At 45.9% G+C, this 27,208-nt stretch overlaps 3 protein-coding genes across 3 annotated transcripts; 2 read left to right on the forward strand and 1 right to left on the reverse strand.

Moving 5' to 3' along the window:
* Window positions 1-6,007: 6,007 nt before the first annotated feature.
* rest (RE1-silencing transcription factor) lies at window positions 6,008-15,865 on the forward strand. The gene is made up of 6 exons (XM_080900414.1): window positions 6,008-6,147; window positions 8,471-8,750; window positions 9,453-10,025; window positions 10,154-10,314; window positions 10,428-10,511; window positions 12,710-15,865. Exons 2-6 carry the CDS (start codon window positions 8,506-8,508, stop codon window positions 14,563-14,565), a joined length of 2,919 nt encoding a protein of 972 aa, XP_080756540.1. The 5' UTR covers window positions 6,008-6,147; window positions 8,471-8,505; the 3' UTR covers window positions 14,566-15,865.
* On the reverse strand, window positions 15,755-22,950 carry noa1 (nitric oxide associated 1). The gene is made up of 9 exons (XM_080900416.1): window positions 22,707-22,950; window positions 21,123-22,097; window positions 20,451-20,615; window positions 20,273-20,383; window positions 19,901-19,992; window positions 19,469-19,600; window positions 18,627-18,743; window positions 18,432-18,549; window positions 15,755-18,350 (listed from the first exon to the last, which is right to left on the reverse strand). The coding sequence occupies exons 1-9, from the start codon at window positions 22,885-22,887 to the stop codon at window positions 18,109-18,111; spliced, it is 2,133 nt and encodes a 710-aa protein (XP_080756542.1). The 5' UTR covers window positions 22,888-22,950; the 3' UTR covers window positions 15,755-18,108.
* Window positions 22,951-23,707: 757 nt separating this feature from the next.
* On the forward strand, window positions 23,708-26,323 carry nipsnap3a (nipsnap homolog 3A (C. elegans)). Its single transcript, XM_080900720.1, has 6 exons — window positions 23,708-23,868; window positions 25,086-25,293; window positions 25,387-25,548; window positions 25,633-25,782; window positions 25,861-25,947; window positions 26,031-26,323. The coding sequence occupies exons 1-6, from the start codon at window positions 23,803-23,805 to the stop codon at window positions 26,105-26,107; spliced, it is 750 nt and encodes a 249-aa protein (XP_080756846.1). The 5' UTR covers window positions 23,708-23,802; the 3' UTR covers window positions 26,108-26,323.
* Window positions 26,324-27,208: the final 885 nt, after the last annotated feature.

Raw genomic sequence — 27,208 nt, forward strand, 5'->3', positions numbered from 1 at the left:
GCAGAGAAGCCCAGACCTCCCTCTCCCCAGCCACCTCCTCCAGCTTATCCGGGGGAACACCAAGGCGTTCCCAGGCCAGCCGAGAGATATACTCTCTCCAGCGTGTCCTGGGTCTGCCCCGGGGCCTCCTCCCAGTGGGACATGCCCAGAACACCTCCTGAGGGCATCTGATAAGGATGCCTCCTGGCATCCTTATCAGATGCCCGCTGGCCCGCTGGCTCCTTTCGATGTGGAGGAGCAGCTTCTCTACTCTGAGCCCCTCCCGGATGGCCGAACTTCTCACCCTATCTCTAAGGGAGAGGCCAGCCACCCTTCGGAGGAAGCTCATTTCGGTCACTACCCACAGCTCGTGGCCAGAGGTGAGGGTAGGGACGTAGATCGACCGGTAAATTGCGAGCTTTGCTTTTACACTCAGCTCCCTCTTCACCACGACGGACCGGTGCAGCCTCCGCATTACTGCAGCTGCAGCACCAATCCATCTGTCGATTTCCCGATCCCTTCTCCCATCGCTCGCGAACAAGAACCTGAGATACTTGAACTCCTCCACTTGGGGCAGGAACTCATCCCCGACCCGGGAGTGGGCACTCCACCCTTTTCCGACTGAGAACCATGGCCTCAGATTTGGAGGTGCTGATCCTCATTCCCGCTGCTTCACACTCGGCTGCGAACCGTTCTAGTGCAAGCTGGAGGCCTTCACCCAATGAAGCCAACAGAACCACATCATCCGCGAAAAGCACAGATAAGATTCCGAGGCCACCGAAGTGAAAACCCTCCGCCACTTGGCTGCGCCTAGAAATCCTGTCCATAAAAATTCTGAACAGAATCAGAATCAGAAAGGGTTTTATTGTCAAATGTTGAGCAGGTTTACAACATTAGGAAATTGCTGCGGTACTTAGTGCAAACATACTGTCATATAACGCTTAAATAGACATAAAAATAAAAATAAGAATTAAAAGTGCTAAGTAGATAGATATATACATGAGTGCAGGTGGTGATCAGTTCCAAACATGGAATGATGCAGTGAACACAGGGGGGGTGGGGCTGTGTGCTTCCTGAAGTCCACAATAATCTCCACTGTCTTCTGGGCATTCAGCACCAGGTTGTTGTGGCTGCACCAGGACACCAGACGTTCAACCTCCCTCCTGTAGGCAGACTCATCCCCGTCTGAGATGAGTCCAATAACAGGCTAACGTACAGGCTAACAGCCTAAAGAACAGAATCGGTGACAAAGGGCAGCCCTGGCGGAGCCCATCACCTACCGGGAATGAGTCCGACTTATTGTCGGCAATGTGAACCAAGCTCTTGCAACGGTTGTATAGGGATCGAATGGCCCATAGTAATGGGCCAGACACCCCATACTCCCACAGCACCTCCCACAGGACACCCCGAGGGACACGGCCGAATGCCTTTTCCAAGGCCACAAAACACATGTAGACTGGTTGGGCAAACTCCCATGCACTCTCAAGTGTCCTTGAGAGGATAAAGAGCTGGTCCAGTGTTCCGCGACCAGGACGAAAACCGCATTGTTCCTCTTGTATCCGAGGTTCGACTAGCGGATATACTCTCCTTTCCAGCACCCTGGCATAGACTTTCCCAGGGAGGCTGAGGAGTGTGATCCCCCTGTAGTTGGAACACACCCTCCGGTCCCCCTTCTTAAAGATGGGGACCACCACCCCGGTCTGCCAGTCCAGGGGTACTACCCCTGATCTCCACGCAACATTGTAGAGGCGTGTCAACCAGGACAGCCCTACAACGTCCAGAGCCTTCAGGAACTTGGGGCGGACCTCATCAACACCAGGGGCTCTGCCACCAAGGAGTTGTTTAACTGCCTCAGTGACCTCGCCCCCAGAAATTGGCGGGTCATTCCCCTCATCCCCAGACTCTGCTTCCTCCTCGGAAGATGTGTCAGTGGGATTAAGGAGGTCCTCGAAGTATTCTTTCCACCGCCTGACAATTTTCTCAGTCAAAGTCAGCAGCGCTCCGCCAGCACTATACACAGTGCAGGTAGAGCACCGCTTTCCCCTCCTGAGACGCCTGACGGTTTGCCAGAATCGCTTCGAGGCAGTCTGAAAGTCTTTTTCTATGGCCTCTCTGAACTCCTCCCACACCCGAGTTTTTGCTTCAGCCACTGCCCGAGCCGCATTCCGCTTGGCCTGTCGATACCTGTCGGCTGCCTCCGGAGTCCCACAGGCTAACCAAGCCCGATAGGACTCCTTCATCAGCCTGGTGGCTCCCTTCACCTCTGGTGTCCACCATTTGGTTCGGGGATTACCACCACGGCAGGCACCAACCACCTTGCGGCCACAGCTCAATGCAGCAGCTTCGGCAATGGAGACGCTGAACATGGTCCATTCGGACTCAATGTCCCCAGTCTCCCTCGGAATGCTGTTGAAGCTCTGCCAGAGGTGTGCATTGAAGATCTCGCGGACTGGGGCCTCTGCTAGACGTTCCCAGCACACCCTCACTACGCGTTTAGGTGCACCGGGTCGGTCCAGCGTCCTCCCCCGCCACCTGATCCAACTCCCCACCAGGTGGTGATCAGTTGCCAGCTCAGCCCCTCTCTTTACCTGAGTGTCCAGAACATATGGTCGCAGGTCTGGTGATACGATTACAAAATCGATCATCGACCTACGGCCTAGAGCAGGGCTGCCCAATCCCAGTCCTCGAGAGCTACTATCCTGCAGCTTTTAGATGCATCCCTACTCCAACACAGCTGAATCAAATGAATGGCTTGTTATCAGGCCTTTGCCAAACACGATGGCATGCTGAAGAGGTAACCAAACCATTTGATTCAGCTGTGTTGGAGTAGGGATGCATCTAAAAGCTGCAGGACGGTAGCTCTCGAGGACTGGGATTGGGCACCCCTGGCCTAGAGTGTCCTGGTGCAATGTGCACTTATGGACACTCTTATGTTCGAACAAGGTGTTTGTTATGGCCAAACTGTGATTTGCACAGAAGTCCAATAACAAAACACCGCTCCGGTTCAGATCAGGGAGGCTGTTCCTCCCAATCAGGCCCCTCCAGGTCTCGCTGTCGTTACCCACGTGAGCATTGAAGTCTGCCAGCAGGACAACAGAGTCTCCAGGTGGAGCACCTTCCAGCACACCACCCAGGAACTCTAAGAAGGCTGGGTACTCTGAACTGCCACTCGGTGCATAAGCGCAGATGACAGTCAGGACCCGTTCCCCGACCCTAAGGCGCAGGGAACAAACCCTCTCATCCACCGGGAAAACCACAACGTACCGGCAGCAAGCCGAGGGGATATTAGAATACCCACCCCAGCCCGCCGCCTCTCACCAGGGGCAACTCCAGACTGAGACAGAGTCCAGCCCCTATCCAGGAGACTGGTTCCAGAGCCCAAGCCATGCATAGAGGTGAGCCCGACTATATCTAGCCGGTACCTCTCAACCTCACGCACTAACTCGGGCTCCTTCCCCACCAGAGAGGTGACATTCCATGTCCCTATTGCCAGTCTTGGCAGCCAGGGATCAGTCCGCCAGGGCCTCCGCTCCTGGCCGCCGCCGGGCACACAATGCACCCGACCCCTATGGCGCCTCCTGCGGGTGGTGGGCCTGCGGGAGGATAGGCCCATGTCCCCTTTTCGGGCTGTGCCCGGCCGGGCCCCATGGACTAAGCCTCGGCCACCAGACGTTCACCCTCGGGCACCCTCCCTGGGCCTGGCTCCAGGGCGGGGCCCCGGTAACCCTATTTTTTTTTCTTCATAAGGGTCTTCTGAATCGCTCTTTGTCTGGTCCCTCACCCAGGGCCAATTTGCCATGGGAGACCCTACCAGGGGGCAAAAGCGCCCAGACAGCATAGCCCCTGGGATCCCTGGGAACACAATAAGGTAGCGATTCACGGAGATTCTCCGTGAATTGAACTTAACAATGTAATTTTAATTGGAAAATATTTCATTCACAAATGCAGATTCTGGACGAATGATCTAAACCTGTTTAGTAAGTCTCTGAAAGCAGTTCAAAATGGATCAGTCTATAAATTACTCTCATTACTTAGTAATTTAAATTTAATATGTGTGTGTGCCTTTTTTCTTTTTTCTCTTTTCTTTTTGTATAATTTTTATTTATTGACATATTTATTTTTCATATTTATATTTATGGATCATTGTATTTGGTCAGCCTGTGTTGTTGTTACAATATGTTCAATACAGCTTTTTGCCTGGCAAAAAAGAAATCAAGTATCCATCCATAAATTTAAAAGTTTATGCTGGACTTGGAATCAGTTTCGTTATGTTTTTCCAGAAGCGTTTAGCAGCACCTGCAGTCTTCCTCGGCCGGCAGTCTTTGCTCTGTCGTCTGTGCAAACTGAAGGAGAAGTGATAATACCTGTAAGTAAGCTGCTGGTTGTTTCTCACTGTGGATGAAACTTTTAATGTTAGGCAGGCTCCAGATGGAGGCCCAGAGGTACCAAACCCCCACTTTCTCTCCTCATTCTCATTCCTTTTTTTAAGTGGTAACTGCTCCAAGATCCTTTTAGAAAAATCTAAATAAATAAGGTTTGTATTTTGTTTTGTAACTCCTGTCACTTGTTTCCAGTAATGATGCCCAGGTATCATCTTTTTGAATTAGCTGTGTCTCGTTACCCTGATGTTTCCTGTATCACTGAATACTGCTCACTGCTCTTGTTAAACTCTGAGAACCTTGTTCTTGAAAATAGGTACCAACGCACTTCTATTCCATTTCTCAGTCATCCTCTCCAGAGCACGCCTTCGCCTCTCCGGGCTCTTTTCCAGCTGTTCCCTACTCTCATTGTGTTAAACAATCTGATCAAAAGGTCCACTGCCCTCTCTCCTAGACATTTCCTGGTATGTCATCTGGACCATCTGCCTTTCCACTCTTTGTCCTCATCATAGCTACCCTCATTTCCTCCCTACGAATCATCAGCTCTTCCTGATTCACTCTTTCCACCATCCATCCTCCACTCAAAGTACTCATTTTGAGTGCTAGTACACTTCCATCTCTGCCCTTAATCACCCTAACCTGTTGCACATCCTTTACAGTTTGATATCTCTGCCTAGCCAGTTGATACAAGTTCTTTTCTCATGCCTTAGTATCCGACCTCCTATAAAATTCACTATCTGCCTTTTCCTTTGCTTTTGCCAGTCTGTAAGCACTGTTTTGATATACTCAGATGTTAATTTTGTGTTTAAAATCATTCAATAAGGAATCAAACCTGATTGACTGAAACAAAAATGATTCTGAGAAATCAGTGGTGTGAGCATTTTTAACCCTTTATTATACTGATTCATATACTTTCATCAATAATGGGATAATCTAGTTGAACGATAGGTGTGTATGGAGGTTTTACAATTTGTATAAATTTCACGGTCAGGTGAGGGTGAGGACTATGTACAGTTATGTCCAAAGAATTTGGGGAAGCAACATATTTTGTGATTTTGTCTCTGTCCACACCACAGTGGATTTAAAATAAAATAACAAACAAACAAACAAAAAACAAGATGTGATTGAGGCACAGACTTTCAGCTTTAATTCAAAGAGTTTAACAAGAGCACTGCATTAGCTGTTTAGGAGACAGACATTTCTATAGTCTCCCATTTTCTTTCTTTCTTTCTTTCTTTCTTTCTTTCTTCCTTCCTTCCTTTTTTTTTTTTTTTTTTTAACAGGAACTGGCTATTTGGTGTAGCAAGCACAAGAGTTCCATAACAATACAAGGCTACTTTTTGGCACAACACTGAAACAACAGAGTATAACTTTTTGTTTTCAATTAAAAAGCAAAACAAAAAAACTGTCTTTATTGTTCTGTATGAGGGAAAAGTCATCTTTGTAGGTAACTGTGACATTTTATATAAAAAAAATTAAATCAACTGGATGTATCAGGTACAATAATCGAAATAAAGTGAATAAAATTAATGAATTATGCTATTTAATAAATAAATAAATAAATAAATAATACGGTTACTTTAAAATAAAAGATTGGGAACTGATTTCCACACCTCCTCGCGCTGTGTGAACGACGTGCTGACGTCACGGTCGTGCGTCGCTGTGGAGGAATGTGCGGAAAGTTGTGTTCACTTTTCTCCGTGCGCTGTTCGTCGAAGGGAGAAAGAAAAACTACAAACAGAAGCAGAAGTCCAGGAAAAGTTTCGTAGAGTTCGGACGTGAGGAGCCGGTGAGTGTCCAGGCTGCAGGGCGGGAAGTGTCGGGCTGAAAGCGCATCTGTGCGGGGTTTTTGTCGGAGCGGAGCGGCTGCAAAGTTGAAGTCAGTTTGGGAAAATGGAGGCGGTGAGGCGGTGAAGAAGGCGCTGTCCGGGGCTGATCAGGACCATGGCTAACACTCTAACACATCGACCCACACTTTCCCCACATTCTCCCGGCTGCCAGCTGCAGATTCGCCGCTGAAAAACAGCTGGAAAAGCTCCTGTAACACTTTAGACCGACTCCGAAGTGCCGCAGTAAAATGTCGCTGTTTGATTCGACTTGTGCGCTTCCGCAAACGAAGTTTGGTGAAACTCCGTAAGGATCTGAAATGGTGGCTGTAAATTACAACGGCAGCTTTACAGCTACCATTTTTACACGAGTAAAATATAATCTCATGGGTTCAAGTTAAAAGTGATTTAATCAAACGTCTCAGGAAAAAAAATCGTGAGTGAGATTTTTTTTTCTACAGAAAATAGTTCCTGATGTTGTTAGTCCCCAGACATCCTAAATCTGGGCAGATTGTTGGACTTTCACTTTTTAATCCTTCACTTAAAACCTCCTTCTTTTGTCCACTCTGACCTTATTTAACTTGATCCAAATCAGCTGAACAAGTTTACTTCCACCACTGCTAATTCGATGTCGACAGATTTATGGAGGTATTTGTGTTTTTATGTGGCAGAGTTTTAGGTTTTTTTCACTTCTGTTTTTCCACCATAAATTCGGCTTATTTTCTGCTGAATAACTTTGACCTTTAGTTGGTGAGATGTGGGGTTTAAGTAGCTGCCAGGCGGCCTCCTTCCCCGCGGGATAGTCCTCTAAACTTGGTGTTTTTCCAGAGGGACTTCTGTGTGGCGCTGTCGACTGAGCCGTGGTGCTGCTTTCAAAATGGCCGACAAAGCGATGCAGTGAAAGTTTTCAGTTGTTATTTCAGCATCTTTACTGCAGGATGTTTATTCTGAGAGGAAGGAAAATTACCCTGTAATGACTTCCTCTTTTTTTATAATAGGCAAATTCATCTCCCGGGAGGCTCATTAATTAGTAATAAGCGCTAATATTTAAAATTGGTAAATTAAAAAGACCTAAGCCGCAAGTGACCAAGCTATTTAAGCGACTAACATGACCAACGAATCGCTTTTTTACTATGAAAAATATTTTAAACAAAATAAAATAAAATGAAGTCCCATTTTTTTTATTTATTTTTTTTTACAATAAGTTAAAAACACACATTGTATCAGTAAAATGTATCATACAGTCCAAGTATTACAAATATTTTTAAAAAGTTTTAGTAATACTAGGAAAAGAATAAATTTTTTAAAAGTTAAGACAAACACTGTTTCTGTGACACATTTTATTCCACGTAGGAGTACGCTGTGCAAATGCACTGCGTAAATTGTGAGTAAGAAAAATTTACACACAAGCCAGTGATTTATCAGTAATTTTATACCTGACTGTGTTCGTACTCTACCCTCAAACTTAGATGTAACAGCATGAGAACAAATAGTGGCCCTTTTCTTAGGAAAAAGCACAAGTCTTTAAATAGAAAACTGCTGCTAATAACAATAATAAAACTATTGTCGTTATTATTGCCCTTTGGTCATCATCTACAGTTTGCAAAAATCCCCCAAACAAACCATAATGTCTCAGTCATCCAGGTCATGTTAGCCTAGGAAGCTTTATAAGAAGGCAAGTGGACTTATTTAAATTTCTTGAAAACGTTTCACGTCTCATCCAAGAGTTTCTTTAGTTCTAAAGCCAAAGTGAAAGTGATCAAGTGGAACCTCGCTCCCCCCCCCCCCCCCCCCTTTTTTTTTCTTGCCTTAGTGATGCAGGTTTCTCTCTTAAAACATCGTCACCACTTCTGCTTCAACTGGAGGTAAACTAGAGGAGTGATAGAGAAGTAGTGGCAGTATGCAGATTGCACAAGCCTGCTGGTTCAGAATGAGTCTGATTTAGTAACATGCGAAAACAAGCCGGTCCACATGTTTTGTAGATTATTTTTTTGCACAGGGTAGGAACGGTTCCACTCAAATATTCAGAAATGAGGGCCATGAGCTTGTGTGGATTTGCAGATTTGCATTTATCTGTAATTATGGACATTATTAAGTAGATTGTGCTCAAATCCTACATGAGAAAAACTGTTATCTGTGGTCCGTCTTAGGCAGAGAGGATTTAGAACTCTTCATGTTCAGTGTTACACATAAGTTAAAGGAAAAAATAACCAGAAACATATATGTGGTTATGATTCTGAGGTCGCAGTTATTAAAAATATTCCTCCCGTGTCGTTGTCCCTGCAGCTTTCCGTGTGTCTAGGTGAAGCGCTGAACTCCACATGGCAGTTCAGCCTGTGTTCTCACTCGATATGTTCCCCGTGGGTGTTCCTCTGATGGAGGATGGGCAGAATCTCAGCGACATGCCCAGGAACACGCTGCCCGCCCCTCAGTTGGTGATGCTTGCAAACGTGGCAGCGGTGACAGCCGGGGAGAGCAGCGGTGGCTGTGATGGTGAGAAGGAGATGATGGAGCTGAAGACCGTGGGAGGCAGCTACTCGGACAGCGAGGACGAGAGTGTGGTCAGGTGAGGAAGTGAGAACGAGTCCGACCTCGGCTTGACCCCCATATTAACCAAGGGAAACTTTAAACAAACATTGGAACTATTTTTTAACTCATGGGTTGTTTGCTATTCCTGGAAACATCCAGCCGTTTCTATATTTGCCATTAAGAGAAAAAACCTTCAGCGTCAGCTCCTCTGAATGGCAGAAATCATAATCACACTTTTTTTCTGTTGAGATTGCGTTTGGTCAAACATGATTACACACACAGGGTTCCCGCAGGTCATTAAAAAGTCTGGATTTAAAATGAAGGAAGCTAAGATCTATAAATGTTTTATGTTTCCCTGTGAAGTTGCAAAAGGCGTTACATATTCCAGTTGAGGACAGCCCGTGAAGCTCCCATGTGCTCCCAGTTCAGAAGCGAGTTATCTGCCTTTTTTGCTGTCATGAAGAATGAGTTGTTGCTTTTGTAGTCATTTTCCCTTTCCAGCAGCACTTAGTGTGGGTAGTTTGGTTTGATTTCAGCTTAACTGTGAGTGCGTATTGCGAGGAATTCCCTCGTTTGTGCAAAGGATGCCCACAGCAGGCAAAATATTTTAAAGCATGCTCTAGATTTTCTGATTGAGATATTACTGATAATAAAAGAAAGACCTGCTCTATAGAACCTGATAGTAATATTGCAGATACCTGTTTCATCTGGCCACTAACTCACCTGTGTGTGCGATCAGGTATGGCTACGAGAACCAGAATCAGAGAGATGCCGGTATTGAGAAGTATCCCGAGACTCTGGGCCCAGGTATCCGTGCTGTGGTTGTTGGAAACAGGACAGAGGAGAATGAGAACAAGGATGAGGAAGACAAAGCTGAAGATCTGTCCTGCCCGCCTCAGCCCTGCTCCTCCTCCGCCACCACCACTAAAACACCACCTCCCCAGGGTGCTAAACGCAAAGAGACCCCGCCTGCTGTGACGGAGAGCATGAAGAAGAAGAAACCGTTCCTCTGCAAACCATGTCACTTCCAGGCGGAAAATGAGCAGGAGTTTGTGGATCATCTAAGCACCCACAGTATCAGCAAGATGATGGTGGTGAACCGGGTGGAGGGGAGGAGCAAGACCAAGGCAAAGGAGGCGGAAGCACCCGAGGACCCGGCAGGTGGTGAGGCCGAGAGCGGCGGGGAGGTGGCAGCCAATGCAGATGACATCAAAGGGCTGATCAGGTGCGAGCGCTGCGGCTACAACACCAACCGATACGACCACTATATCGCCCACCTGAAACACCACAACAAGGAGGGTGAAGACCACAGGTAAGACCTGCACTTGTGCACTGACACACACACTTTGCCTCCATATACCAGCATTTTGCAGGAAAATTAATGACCAGTTGTTTTACCGACCTGAGTAACGAGTGTGTGCTGCCGCTGTGTCTCTGCAGGGTGTTTAAGTGTACTCTGTGTCCATACACCACCGTCAGTCAGTACCACTGGAGGAAACATCTAAGGAATCACTTCCCCAGCAAACTGCACACCTGCAGCCAGTGCTCCTACTTCTCTGACCGCAAGAGCAACTATATCCAACACATTCGGACTCACACTGGTACGACGACCCTCTGCGTTTCTGACTTTTGCCTGTCTGAAGTCTTTTAGGCACTAAAAGTGTCTGTATGTAGGTAGTCGTGGGACCTCAGTGTTATTTTCTGTCTATTTCAGGTGTTCGCCCATTCCAGTGTCCATACTGCGACTACTCAAGCTCACAGAAGACCCACCTGACCCGACACATGAGGACTCACTCAGGTAAAACTAACTGTAGAGGCTAATAAATCAGTTGGAGAGTTGAATAGTAAACTGTTAAATCAGTTGTACAACACTGCTCGATGTTTCTCTTAGCCAGCCAGAGTGAGTGGTTTGCTCTCTTTGTTTGGCACTTGTTCCAGGATTAAGCAGATGGCGTAAAGACCCGGGCAGTTTGTCAGGGCAGTAGTAGTAGTTAGGGCTGCACGATTTTGCATAAAATGAGAATCATGATTTTTTGGCTTAGAATTGAGATCACGATTCTCTCACGATTTTCTTTTCCAGTATAAATATTTATTGCACTTATTAACTGCACATCAACTTCGTAACAGTTGAGACTGAACATAAAAACAATAAATAACCATAAAAACAACAAATGTCTCACGTTTTGTTGTTGCTGCAAAATGTTGTACTGCTTGAAATTCCGTCTCCACCGTTGCTCGACACTGCGTGTATAGAGCAAGTAGTGCAACGATAGAAAAATAGTTGCGGGACGGCACTGTGCAGCGTTTGTCTAGGGTGTTGATCATTTTCCTAAATCCCTCGTTTTGCACAGTGTTGATGTGCCATATCTTTGGTCAGGTGATAAGTGATAGCCTCCATAATTTCTTTGAGTTCGACGTGTATAGGGAAGCGCTGTATAAGGTTCCCGTTATTGGTGTTTGGGTGGTTGACCGGAACGGATTTTCTCCTGTCACTTTCTTGTCATCCCTGACGTGCTCTCCGTTGTTTTTTCCCTGCTAACTTTAGCATCACACGGCACAGCTTCTGTATCACGTGGTATAAGGCTCCGCCCTTGTCATTTGTTGAGCAGGAAGAGTGAGCGCTTGTTTTCATGCAGAGTGCGTCCCGGATCAAAATGCGGTACAATCGTCGTCGTCTTTTTTTTTTTTTTTTTTTTTAATCGTTGTCATTTGGAAATGAGATCGCACATAAGTATGAATCGAGATCGCGATTTTCTAACGATTAATCGTGCAGCCCTAGTAGTAGTAGTTTCTTGTCCCTTGAAAGCAGGATTGTCCCATATTTATAAAATACGGCCGAGTTTGACACCCTTGGTCTAGATTCTGAAATGTACCTTTCTTTCTTATCTAGCTCATAGTTGAATATTCAAGACCCGAGAGTAAAATTGTTAAAGTATTAGTATTACAGTAGTTTTAGTGCTCACACTGCTGTACTTTAGTAGATGTAGCATGGTGATATTAGTGATATATGATAGGACTAAGTAGAATTAATATCACTGATGTTTTCGCTCTGTTTTTGTTCCTCTGACTCACTCTGAACATTTCTGTTTGTGTTGCTCTCACTGAAGCTGTCGCTGTTGGACTAACATGGTAACAGCAGAACTATATGCTACCACCTCCTGTGTTGTGTTGTGTTGTGTTGCTCTGTGGGGCATTCACACCGAAGAGCAGATGAATCTGAAAACATATCAGCGGGGTCAGAAAACGGCCTCTGATTAAGTGGTTTCAGTTTTATCTGCTCTTCTGTGATCCTCAAACTCCTGCATGAACGATCCTGTTTCAGTTTTTTGGCTTCCATCGAATACACGAATAAACCTGAATGATTTGAAAGTAATAATTTTGCAGATTTTACTAAACAAGATACAATTTATAGATTTGCTGAGAAAAGGTTAAATAAAAACTCCACCTATAAAAAGCAAAAAGCACATTAACAGCAATTTGACCAATCTCCACGTAACCAAATTCTGTGAGGAGGGTAGGATGGTAAAGTTTTGTTGGTTTGGTCAGCAGTAATTGCCCTCCCTCACACCGTTGGATAAATGTTTGGTCTATGGGCTCCAGCTGGAGACCGTTCAACTTCAGCAGTGATGATCTTTGGCCTGAAAGGTGGCCACTTTAAACCGAAGTTGATGTTTGGAAGCTAGTTTGCTCGATTTCACCATGGAGCTCATTCAAAAAACAGCAGCCACAATGGGAAGTTGTCCACAGGTGCACAAGGAGATTACTTTGAACTAGAGATGAGTCAGACTTGTGCATGGTGTGTTTTTTGTTCTTTATGGTTAAGAAAGGGACCTCAGGGTTGTGAATACAGACATATAGCAGTTACAGACAAACATAAGGAATCAGTCTACTGACGTATATAGATCCTCAAGTATCAGACTCACCTGCTGCATGAAGCTTTTCTATATCCTACTGCCTTCACTGCAAGGGTGTAACACCTCACTTTCTTGTGTGCAGGTGAGCGTCCTTTCAAGTGCGAGAGCTGTACCTACCTGGCAGCCAACCAACACGAGGTGACTCGACATGCTCGACAGGTCCACAATGGTCCCAAACCTCTTTCCTGCCCCTACTGTGAGTACAAGACCGCTGATCGCAGCAACTACAAGAAGCATGTTGAACTCCACCTCAATCCTCGGCAGTTTCTCTGTCCCCTCTGCAAGTATGCTGCCTCCAAGAAATGCAACCTGCAGTATCACATCAAGTCTAGGCACTCTGGCTGCAATGTTGCCCTGGATGTTTCCAAAGTCAAGCTGCGAGTCAAGAAACCAGGTCCCGAGAGTGCAGAGGAAAAGTCAGACTCTGGAGCAAATAAGCTTGATGATTCATCCAGCATTGAGGAAGACCTGGACATGGACAACGGGGAGGAGGAGTCGAGTCCTATCAATCTGTCAATCAGAAAGAACACTCGGCCCAGCACTGGCCAATCGGTACAGACCGAAACACCTGGCAAGGTTCAGAAGAAATCAACCATCACATCTGAGAAACTGCCAAAAGCGAAGGACAAAGTGGAACCAGAGAAAAAGATCACAAGACAGAAGAAGGTCGAGAAGGTCACTGAGAGTCCGGTGGAGAACGCATCTGTTAAAGAAATACAGATGGAGACAGAAAGTTTAGAGAACAAAGTGAAGAGACGAGCCAAGAAGCTTGCAACAGAGAAAGTAGCTGTTCAGAACCAAGCAGAAGCACGCATAACCCAGAAAGACCCAGCAGAGAGAGAGAAATCTGACCAACAAAGGCCAGAGGAGGCAAGATCAGCCAGGCAGAAGCTGCACAAAGAGGAACAAAAAGGGATGCCTGAGAAAGAGAAAGAAAATCAGAAGAATGACAGCAAAAATGCCAGCAAAGCCAGAAAGTCTGGAACAAAGAAGTCTGAGAAGACTGCAGAGCACGTCAAACAAGCTCCACAGAAACACAAGTGTCCAGAGAAAGGTCAGAAGGAAAAGGTAGTCAAGGAAAAGGCATTAAAGAGGAGAGCTGTGGAGGCTTTAGATCTTTCCAGCAAGCCCTGCACTCCATCCAAGACCAGGAGGGTGAAAGCCTCAGCTGTGGAGGATGTTCAGTCTAAACCTGCCTCACAAAACACCAGTAAGGTTACTGAGTCCAGTCTGACAGCACACAAGTCCAATGGGGCAATACCAGCAAAGCAGAAGAAGACGAGGAGCTCCAACAAGAAAGCCCCCACCCCTCAGCCTGCTGTGGAGCCAGCAGAGGGTCGAGCAACTTCAATCAACAGTCCATGCTCAGAGGCTCAGAAAGTTTCTTCTCATCTGGACAACTCAAAGGAAACCGCTCACAGCGACCCAACAGAACACAGCCCTGCAGCAAGAACCACCGCAAGTACACATGCTCCACCAGAGCCAGAAAAGACTCCAAACAAACACTCTAAGAAGACGGACATTTCACCCACCTGCAGCTCCGGTGAGGACACGCCTTCTCCTGCTGAAGAACAACCTGCGCCAACATTCCTAAAACCCAAGTCACCACCTTCTCTGGTGCTCCCTGGGCAGCGAAGCAAACCCACCGAGCCCGAGGATGACGAGGGCATCCACAGCAGCCACGAAGGAGGGAGTGACATCAGCGACAGCGCCTCCGAGGGCAGCGACGACTCCGGCCTCAATGGCAACGGCGCCGGGTCGACTAAGATGTCCAATGACCCAGAAACACCCACTGATGAGATCCCAACTCCTACTGAGCTAAAGAGTCACATGTGCATCTTTTGCGACCGCACGTTCCCCCTGGAGGTGGAGTATCGGCGCCACTTGAACCGCCACCTGGTGAACGTCTACTACATGGACAGCAGTTCCCAGAAATGAGGAGTTGTATCCAGCACACTGTGCATCTTTAGGACCCGTCTCTGCTTTAAAGTGCAGACACTCCAGTTGTGTGAAATAAGACTGCACAAACGTATAAACTGAACAAATGTCTCATCATTTGGTGTCCGAGCACCAACTCTTTAAATTTAGCAGCTGATTCTATTCAGTTATCACCAGATTTGCTCTTGTTTTGCTGATTTGAAGACTTCCAGGATTCTGGAAGGTCTTCCAGAATCCGCCTCCTCCTGTGGAGTCCTGGAAGAGGCGTCGGGGGCTATGTTAGGTGCTCAGACCCTTTTGAACTTTTACATGCTGGTCTGGTCTGGTCTGTAGGGTCAGTTTGAGCCGACACACTGGCATGTACATATGCTTTTCTCTCTCTCAGATCATGTCCACCTCAACTCTGCTGTTGCACATACAATGAATTTTAACATCATATCAATTTTCATGACCTCCACAGAACATCTGGAGACCTTTTTAAACCTGTCAGTGTCGTGAAGTCTCCATGTAGGGGAAAAAAAGAAAGATTTTCTAGTGTAAAAGTGGAATTTTCCCCCCCCCCCCTTTTTTTTTTTTTTAAAGAAAAAACATTCAGTGCCTTTGACAATCAGCTGTTGAAATGTTGCGCTTTTCTTCTCATTTGTTTTTATATTTGTCGTCTGAAGGTTCAAGTCTGCAGAAAAATGCTTTTCTCCTTTGGTGTGTTCAAACAAAACCTGAAGCAGAGTCGCTGGATTGTTTTTGGACCTTTTCACAATCACATATATTAATAGCCAGTGGGATGACTGCTTCTTAATAAACCTCACCAATACCTGGAGTCATGTAACATTCAAATGAAGTCCTAAGATTACTCTCCTTATCATTTAGCAGCTGGCTTTTCCTCCATTTCTGGCTTGAAGTAAATGGACAGTCTGCAGGAAAATCGACACAGCTCAAAGCAAATCTGTTGAATTTGTGTTCAGTTCTTCACAACCTTTTCCAAACTTTGTAATCACGCTGCACTTAAACTTCACTTTGCATTTGGTCTGAATATGCTATTTTTGTGTTAGGGACTAGTGTTAGGGCTACTTTATGGAAAAGATTGATTAAAACCAAACTAAATAGTAAGTCTACTTAAAATAACCAGATTTTTGAAAGGATGAAAACCTGCTCACACAATTATTTTGTGCTTCCACAAAAAAAGTGTGTGTGTGTGTGTGTGTGTGTGTGTGTGTGTGTGTGTGTGTGTGTGTGTGTGTGTGTGTGTGTGTGTGTGTGTGTGTGTGTGTGTGTGTGTGTGTGTGTGTGTGTGTGTGTGTGTGTTGAGCAGGCTTCAAACCACATAGCACCTGAGCCCCACGCCTTCAGGATCAAACACTTTAAGTGTCTCACCGTTTCCTGTGGTGGCCTCTCACTATTGTGACCACTGATGTTCTTGCATCTGTGCATTAGCAGCTATTTGAGTCTGCTCAAATGTGCCTAACTGGAATAGCTGAATTCCGGATACTTTTCACCAGACTGTGCAAATTTGTCAGCACAGCCCATATTATAGAGGCGCCAACAGGAAGATGAATTTTATTCTCAAAATTCCCTTTTCCCCTTAGTGTGGCCCTGGTACCAGTTTGTGAATGCTTTGATTAAAGATCTGGTTATTACACCAGCTGTAGTAAAACATTAAATTCCATTAATGGTTAGGGGTTGGGGGGTTATTTTTCATTTAGTGGAGACGCCAAAGTGTTTTCTTTCCAACTGTACAGAGTGATCGTCATCCGAGGACTGTTATTATTACAGAGGCTTATTACTATCAAATGAAAACGACATCATGTGTATGAGTTACTGCTTGTAAAGGTTTGTGTCAGCAGCAGCTTGTGTAGTTTCTGTAACTTAACGATAAGGATGGTGTTATTTGATCTTTTCTGTAATTAAGCCCATTGGGGCTCATCGAGTCTTCCAGAGCAAGCACTGCCCTCAGTGCTTGCTCTCAGGCATCTCTAAGCCTAACTGAACTGTGACAGAAAGGTGAAAATGATCTTTTTAAAGAAAGGAACAAAATTTATTTGGGGCTGCGTTCAGAGGACACTACATTTACGTGAGCCAAAAAGTCCGTCCAGTCAGTCCCGAAACCGCTTTTGTTGCTAATTCACACTGCGATCAGAAGGTTCTTCCTGCTTCTACAGACTTTGTATTTTAGTTTCCGTCTTGAAGCCTCAACTTGAGCACCTTGGCCTCCACCATGCCCCATGTACAGCTTAATATCAGAGTAACTGAGTGATGAAAATGATCAGATAATATTACACCAACTTTATCGTTTACAAAGGTTTGCAGCCTGTTTAACAAGATGAAACGTCTTCTCCTGTCAGGTTTAAATCAAATTAGAAATGTTTGTCTAACTGTCTGATGTTATTGTGAGTAGCTTGAGTGCGCTCTTCAGCTAAAAACTAACCGATTAAAGCTTTAATCTGTAACGTACTTTCTTCTGCTTTTTTGTAAATAAAGATTTCCAAACACTATCAGCAACTTCAGCATCTGTCTGCCCGTTTTTAATAAAGTTGGAACATATTCAGAATTAACCGGAGCTCGGAGTCTATTAAAAGCCTCATTATTTCTAAAAATCAGACTTCAAAGAAAATCTGGTGTGACTTTAAATATTTACAACATTTAAAATATCACACATGGATGTGTTTTTGCACAGAATGGAATCAAAGCATCACGACCAGCTAACACCAAAACCCCCCAAATTAACAGTTTTCCCAACAGATTTTTGTGAACACGAGTTTAAATAGTAAAAAGATTTAATGTGAGGGTATTTCCACCTAGACCTCTGATTTTACACCTTACATTTAAAACAAATTAAATTTTATTTATATAGTGCCAAATCACAACAAGCATAAAGACCCTGCAATAATAGCGAGATAACCCCAACAATCAAATGACCCCTTATGAGCAAGCACTTGGTGACAGTGGAAAGGAAAAACTCCCCTTTACCAGGAATAGACCTTTAGCAGAACTGGCTCAGGGAAAATTAGTATACAACTTAATGAAATACAAAGTCTAATGTCACTTATGAGCAACATCAATAAAATAAACCATTTCAAAGAAGACGCTCTGAAAATAACAAAACAAATGATGAACACTGTCCAGGAGGTTAAAGTCTACCAGAAAGAGTGAAAGAAACAGGAGTTTCTCAGGGGAAACAAGTGAATTATTTAAGAACCACAAATAAAGAGGTGAGGAAACGGCACTGGAGGCCCAGTTTGTGAGGACGTTGGTTTAAAAGTGTGAATTTAATTTTATTTCGATAGTATAACTTCGTATTTATTGTGGCTGAATTTCAGCCTGTCACTGTCAGAACATTAAGACACAGCTGTATAAACGCCATTGACGATAACAGTATGAAATATGTATATTTATTTAACAAAACGACACACATCCTCCAACAAAGCCAAATTGATCCAGAATCACATTCCTTGAGGTCAGAGGTCAGTTCTTCTAGATGTGGAGCTACAACCACCTGCAGAGAGTCTTGGTGGTGAGAGCGCCTCCTCCACATCCTCTACCCTTGGCTCAGTTCTTCTTCTTCTTCCTCTTCACCTGCAGCCTCTCGGTTCCGGTGGCCGACAGTCCGCTGTGCAGCAGACCCACGGCTTTCATTGGTTTGTATGCAGCAGACTTGCGGATACGTTCTCCTTTCAGAGAGATGACGTGAGGAAGCAGCGACGGCGTCCTCAAACCGAAGCCTGCAGCTTGCGGCCCGTGAACTCTCAACAGCAGCTGATCGCCCTCCACTGCTGTCACAGCCACCCAGCCTGCAGAGAGACAGTGTGAGAGATGGGCAGGTGAGGCAGGTGAGACACTGAAGGTTCTGCAGGTGATGTTTATGAATTTACCTGCAGATGACAGTTTGATGTCAGCAGCAGCCTCCAGGTAACCCCGACCCTCCAAACTGAACTCCTGAGGAACCAATGCAGGAAACTCCTTCATGCGCTCCGAGCCTCCGACAGGCACCTGAACGCAGCACGCACACAAGCATTAATAATCACAAGCACTCGAAAGCAGCACTGTGCAGGGCTCATGCAACTCACCCCCAGCAGCACGTGTCCACCGTGTTTCTCATAAATGCTGTCGGCTTTTTCCAGGCTAGTGATGTGAACCGGCACCCGATCGGAGGCCACGACAGAAAACCAGCAGGACTTTTCTCCCTGTGGAGGACAGCGCAGATCAGCAGCTTATCAATCACTTATTAGTCGCTCAGAAGCACCAAAGAGCTCATTTCTATTTGTGGCAGCAGCTGCTTCAGGAACATCCACATGTTCAAGTACCAGTGGTGCCGTTTCAGAGCCCAGGCTTACGTCCATGTGCCACTGTGATATTTGTAATCCTTAAACATCTCCAATCATGAATGTATCAATTTATTTAACAACATCTGGGTTAATTTAAACAGATACTGGCTCGTTGGTGTGGTCAGGATAACAGAAACTTGAAGTGTTCTTTGTTCAAAGTGGAATTATTGTAAAGACTTCAAAGGAAAAAAAAGATTTAGGTTGACAAGTTTGAAATTTATTTTGGATTTTTCCCTTTAATTTTTTCCCCAGCCAACTGTGACATTCACACCCACAGGTACAGGTGACCACACCTGTACTCATTAATAAATAAATGACTGAAGAATACGTTCAGTGGCCTCTCCAGCAAGCCTCATCCCGCTGTTGGACTCTGATCCAAAAGTATTCCTTGTTCTGCCTTGCCCTACCCCCTCCCCCAAACTTCGAGGACTACAGTCACTAGCTCATCCACCTCAGTGGAGATGGAGTCCGCTCTCACTGGTGCTGCTCCTCCACTCTGACTAACAGCTTGCTTCTCTTGCTCTTTTTCACTCTTCGCCACAGTAGTTGGATTTCAGTTCTTTTGTTCAGCTTCTTCTTCTCACCTGCAGGAAGTCGATCCTGGCCAGAGCTCCCACAAACAGACTCGTGCCGGGCTTCAGAACGAACGTTCGCGGGACAATGGCCTGGGTGGGAACTACCAACCTCACTTCCTGTTCATGCAGCAGGTTTAGAATCTGAGAAAGAGAGAGGAAAAGAAAGATTTGTGAACATCCAATGTCAGGAACACACTGAGGAGAAGTCTATTCAGTGGAGCAGTGCCCCTTGCTGTGTGGAGGCTGGCATTTACAGTTAACATGTAAAATCAGAGCTTCTGCCACTGATTTATAGTTAATGAAAGTGTAAGGGTGACTCCAGAGATATTTGCTTAGAGAATGAACTCAGGTGACTACAATAATTGGGACGAAGGGTAGCCAATCATAAGAAAGTCTTCTTAAAGGACTAGCTCCAAGCCTGAAGATTAAAATGAGCCTCACATCAAGCTCCTTCATGATTCCCGGCGTGTCGTACAGCCAGTGGGCGTCTTTTAGCTCGTTGTGACTCAGCTCCTCAGTTGACCTGCTGGCAGCTGGAAGGCAACGTCACACAGAGGTCAAAGGTCAAATCAGCAGTGTAGTAAAACTCTATAAGACTTGTAATAATTTATGAGCATCACAACTGGAGGCTTAGATGGGAGAGAACATTAATGGAGTCTCCTGTGGAGTAAGTAAATATCAGTCTGAATACAGGAAGAAGGTAAAGCATGTTACAGTAAGATAACCACTAATTAAAGCTTCAATAATGATCACTTAAACATTTTTGGATTCTCATAAAATGCTTTCGACAGATTCCTGCATCAGTTCGCCCACCTGTCGTGGTCTCCTCGCCATCTTCGTTTTCTCCAAATGCCAGGCTGTCAGGATCAAACTGGATCTCATTCGGTCTGAATCCTTCAACCCGGAATGTTCTGCCAATGCGACCTGAAGAGATAAACACATGTTCAGACAGGAAGCACCTCCTCGTCTTTCCTGCTCCTTCACCACTTACCCACTAAGTATCCCTGCTTGCTGAAGTACTGCAGCCTTTTTAGCTCTTCTGGCAACAGCTCGCTCTCCTTTTGCTGCGACGCCTCCTTCAGTCGCTCCTGACGCCTGAACATCCTGTACGGAGTCGGGTTGATGATGGGGAACTTCAGCAGGTTCAGAGTCGTCCCTGAATGCACCTCAGCAGGAGGAAACAGTCACATGATGATGGGAAACTCAACAGTTTAACCAAGAGACAAGAATATCAGAAATAATTGAAGAGGAGAAGAATTAAATCATTAAAACAGTATTTAGATATATATATATATATATTTTTTTTTTTTTATTGCCAAATGTCTTAAAATAAAAATAGACTCTCTGACACCATCTCTCGTGGGGGCAGCTGTCATTAGTAACTGTTAACTAAGCTCCTTTAAATTATTCTACGGGAAAACAGGAAACTCAAAAGAATAAATATGATCGGAATAGATTTAACTAAAAATCTAAAACCAGTAGCATTTGTCTTGAATGTATTGCTGACAGATTTGTTTGTGACAGAATTTTTTTCAACCCGAATTAAGAAGCAGCCACTTCAAATTCATAAACATCTCCCATCATGCTCTGGGACTTCTCTGTATCTGGATGAAAACAAAGATACGATAAATTGGGGAAAATGTACATGGAGTCTGGTGCAGACCTGGCCACGGTGAGATGGTAGCCTTGTGAATGACATTTGAGGCTCTGGACTTGCAGTAGTCGGACTCCAGGAGCGTGTTGAAGAGCGTCGACTTCCCGGCATTGGCGCTGCCCACCAGGTACACATCACCTTTGTACTTCCAGGACCGCTGCAGACTGGAGATCAGCTCCTCTATGCCGTACCCAGTCTTAGCACTGATCAGGTGGACGTCGGTCACCTGATCGCCAAAGCCGGCTTCCTTGCAGTACTGAGAGAGCTGCCGCTTGAGTCGCTGCAGGTAGTTCGGCGAGTCTCCGGGCAGCAGGTCGATCTTGTTGCCAAGAACAACGATGTATTTGTTGCGTCCCACCAGCTCAGGCAGGTCGGGGATGATGGAGTCCGGCACGTCGAGTAGGTCGACGATGAGCAGCACCAGAGCCTTGTGCGGGCGGATCTGCCGCACCACGTCCCGGTACTGGTCTTTGGGCATTTGCAGGTTCAGGGCCTTGTGGTGGTGGGTGAGCAGGTGGCAGCGCTGACAGGTGGCGCCGCTCAGACGACCCTCCTGGACCAGCACCTTGTATTTCTCACTGGGCAGGTAGCCAGGGACAGCGGCGGCGGCGCAGTGCAGCATGGCGCCGCAGCCTGAGCAGCACGTGTCGCTGACCGGCTCGTCCACGTCGGGGGTGCCGTAGATCTTGTGCTCGCCTTTCCCCACAGCCGCCTTCTTTTTCTTCTTTGCAGCCACAATGCTCTCGTCCAACGGGAAGTCCACATCATGGAACTGGATCAGGGAGTCCAGCTTTGCCTGCGGCTCCTTCAGGACGCCATGCCTCAACAGCTGCAGCTGACGCTCGAGAGACCTCAGGTGTTTCTGCGGGGACAACTGAGTATCGACCAATGATCCGGGCGCAGCAGCGGAGGAGGAGGAGGAAGTGGTGGCACTCAGTTGATGGAGGAGCTCTTTCTCCTCCTGACTGGAGTCCTCATCTGCATCTGAACCAGGAGAGAAGAAGATAGACTCATGACACCTTTGCAGCAACTCTGCAGACACCTGTCCTCTGAAGCTGGAATTGGGGCTTTAAGGCTCGGTTTTCAGTGATTGCACACCTAACCTGCTCCAGAGCAGCTTATGTTACAGAACCACCACCAACCAATCATTCCACTAAAAAATAGCATTGCCACTCCTGGAAGATCCCGCAGACCTCAATGTGCAGACAGCAGGAGGGTCTAAAGCTTTTAAAGAGTATTCAAAGCATTATTAAGAGATTCTTAGTAGTACCCGTCTGTTCCTGTTGATCATATGAACATAGCAGAAGACAGACAAGTAATGCTATGCTAATACCTTTACTGATCCAGCAGAAATAATAATAATAATAAATGAGAAAAAACTATTCCCGGAGAGTTCAACTTTCCAGTTAAGGTTGAACTGTCAGCTGGTGCTTGATTTTAGTGTTTCTCTTTGATAAACCGATATATCTCCATATTAAACACATATACAGAGATACACATAAACAGAGATATCTCCACATTAAACTGTTGCAGAACAGCTAACCACCTGCTGGGCTGAACCTGTTCTTATCCCTGTAGCACCTGCGCGCTCACCTGTGCAGTCCAGAAACACGAACTGCTCCTCCAGGTTCGGGTCTACGGTGCAGGTCCGGACCCCGGGCCGGCTCAGACCGCGACCCCCCGCGGCCCCAGAGCCCCTCTGCGCTCCCGCGGCAGAAGAACACGCGCTCCTCCACAGGTGGCGGCGGACGCACACCTGCAGGATCGTTAGCATCCCGACTGCCGCACGCGCACTCAGCACACGCGGAGGAGCCGACCTCTCTGCTTCAACTTCCTCCTGTGGGCGTGACGTAAAGCTAGTGGTTTGTTTTTGTTCCGGTTTAATAAAAAATAATAATTTACTTAACATTTACTTTATTTTTTTAAGCAATCAAAAATCAAACACTGCGCGTGAGATAGTGATAATAAAGTAATTCATAAATTCAGCCAAATGGAAAACGTTTTAAAAGTCGTGACGTCATAATGTCCTGCTATCTGAGACGTTAAGACAGGAGAGCTCACTCCGCCTTAAATTTAGACGCACAACTTTAAAAAACAAAAAGCAAAAACAAAGTGTTTACAGATTGGCCTTAATTAATTTGCTTATTTTATTCTTTAGCACAGACAATTCACAATAAATATTTGTCACCAGATAGTATTTAAGTCTTATTTGTGTCTTTACTCGTTAGGTGGAGAAGCCTGGAGGCAGCTAGCAGCTACAACCAAGTTACCTATGTGTTATTGATTGCTGTGGATGTAAAATCCCTCATCGTGTCTCCACGTACATTGAAAAGGTACTGTCATGCGTGGTTGGAGCCTTCTGAGTAACTCATTCAATGACCCCAGCTGGTGGTAAAGTAGGTGGTGGTGCAGCTGGATTGGAGCAGGGACTGGGTGCATCAGTCCAATCAGACACAGGGATAGTAAGGGGGCAGGTAAGAAAGAAGAGACATCAGGCAGAGTCAGTGCCAGTGTCAAGGGACTGACCAGTAGAATTAAAAAAAAAAAAAAAAACCCTGATAGGAATCATCTCATTGAGAGGGAGCGGAAGGAAGTACTAAGGAGTGAGACCTCACGCTCATAGAGGATCTGCACACGTCCTGCCTGACTTTCTTTCTGCAGTTCCACTCGTTTCGGACACTTTCTCAACATGTTGAAGCTGAGCTGCTCTCTGAGGTCCGCCGCGCTACTCCTCAGACCCGCTGCTGCTGCTCAGGTGAGTCCAGCTGCAGCCCAGAACCAGCCCAGCAGGTCAGTGCACCGAATCTGCACCTTGACCCTGACAGTGCACGCACGTCCGAGCTGGAACATGTAAACTTTAACCTGTGCACACGCACATTCCTGCTCTAGACTTCATGTTTGTGAGCTCCGTGTGTGACCTGCTGAGCTTTGATCTGGGTCAAAGATCACAAGTTTAAAATTAACCAGCAGCAGAAAAGCAGTGGGTTCACGTGAATACGCACACGAGTACACACGGAGACACAAACAGAGCCTGCTCTGTGGTCCACGGTCACGTATCCCTCAGCTGCAGTGTTTTAAGGAGCCCAGCAGGTGGCAGCAGGATACAACTAAAACCGTTTCCATGACGACAGTTTTGTGTTGATTTTTATCAGGGTCTGTCCTCCCATGCTGGGTTCTGGATGTTCCTCTAACACTGGTCATATCTCTAACACAGATTAAAGGGCTCACATGCCCCCAATACAGACTTATAAACAGATTGTTTTGAGTTTTTTAATGTGGGACCCAAAAAGGCATGAGAGAAGGGGAGTGGTTAAATAAGAAACATCTCTGACAAATTAAAAACAAAAAAAACAAACAAACAAATGACTTCCTGCTACCTTAAACATGCTTTAGCAGTTCTGGTTGTGGTTCTGGTTCCAGCCTTAGATGGTTCGTTATGCTGAAAAACTGCATCTCACAGAGGAGTTAGTGATATTAGGTAAACAGAAATAATTTCATGACCCTCAACCCCAATTTTATTTAGATAAAGGACAGTCTGATGGTACACACTCATTTGCTTATTTATTATAAAATTACCCATTCACACTGTTAATCTTCATCCTGTCAGTTTATGAGGGAGTATAGCCCTGTACACACTTCTGTACACTTCTTTCAGCAGTCACATCATCAGTGATGTTTCCTGAAGTCATCCGGTGTTTCAGTCCTGTGACATCAGATGTCCTCGTTCAGGTGACCCAGCCAATGGCGATCGGTCCCTGACTTGTGCCCCAGCAGCATTGGCCCATGATTCAGACCTTTTGATCCAAATGTGTTTCTTTGTTTGCTGATTGGCTTGCGTGTTCTTGTTGCTGTATCATACAAACGCTGATTTTAGGACAACAGAAACCAGAATGTGTTTTGAGTATCGATGAACTCCATGCTCCTTCTTTTCTGTCAGAGTGAGACCTCTGCACTCCTCCCTCCTCTCTGCAGCCACGTGCGCACTTCGGCACCGGTCCCCAGCAGAAACACAGAACCTTCTATGAGTTCCGCACCTACTGCATCCTCCCGGATCAGAATGCCGCCTTCCTCAAGCTGACCAATGAGAAGATCCACCTGCGCACTGCCCACTCCGAGCTGGTCGGCTACTGGAGCGTTGAGTACGGTGGCCTGAACAAGGCCTTCCACATATGGAAGTATGGTGAGGACCTGTTTCTTCTTCTCTCACACAATATGAAGGTGTTTCTTCTTCATGGGGCTTTTAAAAGGTAACGGGTCCCTACCCACTCCTCAGACAGTTACGCCCAGCGGGCAGAGGTCCGGGCGACGCTCGCTCAGGATCCCGCCTGGGTGTCAGAGTACCTCTCCAAGGCCTTACCAATGCTGACGTCACAGGACAACGAAGTCACCTATATGGTTCCTTGGAGCCGCCTGCAAAGTCCGCTGCAAGAGGGTGGTAAGCCCCGCCCTCTGTGTTTCACGTGTCAGTGACATCATCCCCAGCTGGTCAACACTCACCTGTTTTGTTTGTTTGTTTCAGGTGTGTACGAGCTGGTTTCTTTCCAGATGCGTCCTGGTGGACCAGCAGTTTGGGGAAAGGCCTTCCAGGCCGCTATCAATGCCCATGATGCACCTGGGTACGGCAAGCTGATAGGAGCTTTCCACTGCGAGTTTGGACTGCAAAATAGAGGTATTGAGGTGACGATGTCACTGTGAGTGATCATGGGACTGTGAGTGGTTGACAATGTCACTGTGTGCATCTCGTCAGTTCACGCCCTCTGGTGGTTCGAGAGCCCCGACCATAGAGCTGAAATCCGACACACAGCTCACCATGATGCCAGAGTGGTGGCTGCAGGTGAGACTCCGCCCATCATGACATCGCACACTGACAAAAATCCCTCATACATTAATCAATAATCGATAATCTGTGTCTTTCAGTGAGAAACAACATCGTCAATCTGGACTCTCAGAGGAACCAGCTCATGTTGCCGTGTCCTTTCTCGCCTCTGAAGTAACTTCCTGTCCTGATGCCCGCCTCTCACCCAGAACAAAGTTTAGCATGCAAACCTGATCTTTAGTTTGACCTACTTGGGCCTCTGTAGACGCAGACGTGCTCAGCAGCAAGTGTTGGCGACAGCTAAAAGGTGGGCGGGGCTTATCTTTGCTTTAGGTTAACTGACTGGCTGCTTTAAAGTTTCAAAGTGTGAAAATAAACTGTCACGTGCCTCTCAGACTCTGTGGACTGTTTTTCCGCTCATGGATGGAATTATTTTCCACAAAGCTGGGACTAAAAAATATTTAAATAAAGGAGATGATTTACACGTCATTTCACGCCTGTTATCCGATAACATCTGGAGCAGTTTACACATTCACCTAACAGGTGAAAGGTCCCTCATTTGGCTCAGAGAGTGGTTGCATCAGGCATGTGTGGAGCTACCTGCTGTGAATAAAGGAGCAGCCCAAAGTAGCTTTATATATGATAATATCTGGTACAAAGACAACATATAAAAAGGCTGAAAACTGAGAAGCAAGTAGAGCTGGGTTAAAATCTGGAGCTTTTTAATGTAATTTTGATCGTGTTGTTTTCTGAGAAAACTTAAATTTTATCCAAAATGCACTTTTTAAGGCATTGTGTCTCCACGTGTGATGGGTGGCTGCTCAAAACAAGTTGGAACATGTGAAAATTCCCATTTTCACCTATTTTTAACACCAGGATCAACATCCAGTCCCTGTTCTTCCACCAAAGGGAGAGAGCATGTAATCGGTCTGTTTGTTTGTTTGTTAGCAGTCAGGCGTCCACAGTTTTAAGGTTTCATTTTCAAATTTTGTGTGATGGTCGCAGGTCAAGGTCACAGCAACTGTGAAAATCAGTAGAAACTTTCTACTTCCCACAAAGGCCATTGGGTTGACTAAGCATTTGATCTTCATTGTTGGGATCCCAGGTCAAAGCTGACCTTGAAAAAAACAAAACATGGAGTAATATATTATATGAAAAGACACAGAGACGCCATAACAGGTTGGTGGCATCGTGTGGTAATACAAACATCAAAGTTTTAATGCAGCCTTTAGCCTTCGGGGTGCGATGTGAGCTATGGATGCTCTCCTGTAATAGCAGT

This window comes from Rhamphochromis sp. 'chilingali' (genome assembly GCF_963969265.1).
Source record: "Rhamphochromis sp. 'chilingali' genome assembly, chromosome: 13".
NCBI lineage: Eukaryota > Metazoa > Chordata > Actinopteri > Cichliformes > Cichlidae > Rhamphochromis > Rhamphochromis sp. 'chilingali'.

What these genes read in the sequence shown, in the direction of transcription:
- rest (XM_080900414.1), top strand. Translation starts at nt 8,506, where the DNA reads ATGGCAGTTCAGCCTGTGTTCTCACTCGATATGTTCCCCGTGGGTGTT. An exon ending in GAGGACGAGAGTGTGGTCAG is followed by an intron (nt 8,751 to 9,452) that starts GTGAGGAAGTGA and finishes GTGTGCGATCAG; the next exon opens with GTATGGCTACGAGAACCAGA. An exon ending in ACACATTCGGACTCACACTG is followed by an intron (nt 10,315 to 10,427) that starts GTACGACGACCC and finishes TGTCTATTTCAG; the next exon opens with GTGTTCGCCCATTCCAGTGT.
- noa1 (XM_080900416.1), bottom strand. Translation starts at nt 22,887, where the DNA reads ATGCTAACGATCCTGCAGGTGTGCGTCCGCCGCCACCTGTGGAGGAGC. An exon ending in CGTGTTTCTGGACTGCACAG is followed by an intron (nt 22,098 to 22,706) that starts GTGAGCGCGCAG and finishes CTCCTGGTTCAG; the next exon opens with ATGCAGATGAGGACTCCAGT. An exon ending in GAATCATGAAGGAGCTTGAT is followed by an intron (nt 19,601 to 19,900) that starts GTGAGGCTCATT and finishes TCTCTTTCTCAG; the next exon opens with ATTCTAAACCTGCTGCATGA.
- nipsnap3a (XM_080900720.1), top strand. Translation starts at nt 23,803, where the DNA reads ATGTTGAAGCTGAGCTGCTCTCTGAGGTCCGCCGCGCTACTCCTCAGA. An exon ending in AAGTCCGCTGCAAGAGGGTG is followed by an intron (nt 25,549 to 25,632) that starts GTAAGCCCCGCC and finishes TGTTTGTTTCAG; the next exon opens with GTGTGTACGAGCTGGTTTCT. An exon ending in GTTTGGACTGCAAAATAGAG is followed by an intron (nt 25,783 to 25,860) that starts GTATTGAGGTGA and finishes GCATCTCGTCAG; the next exon opens with TTCACGCCCTCTGGTGGTTC.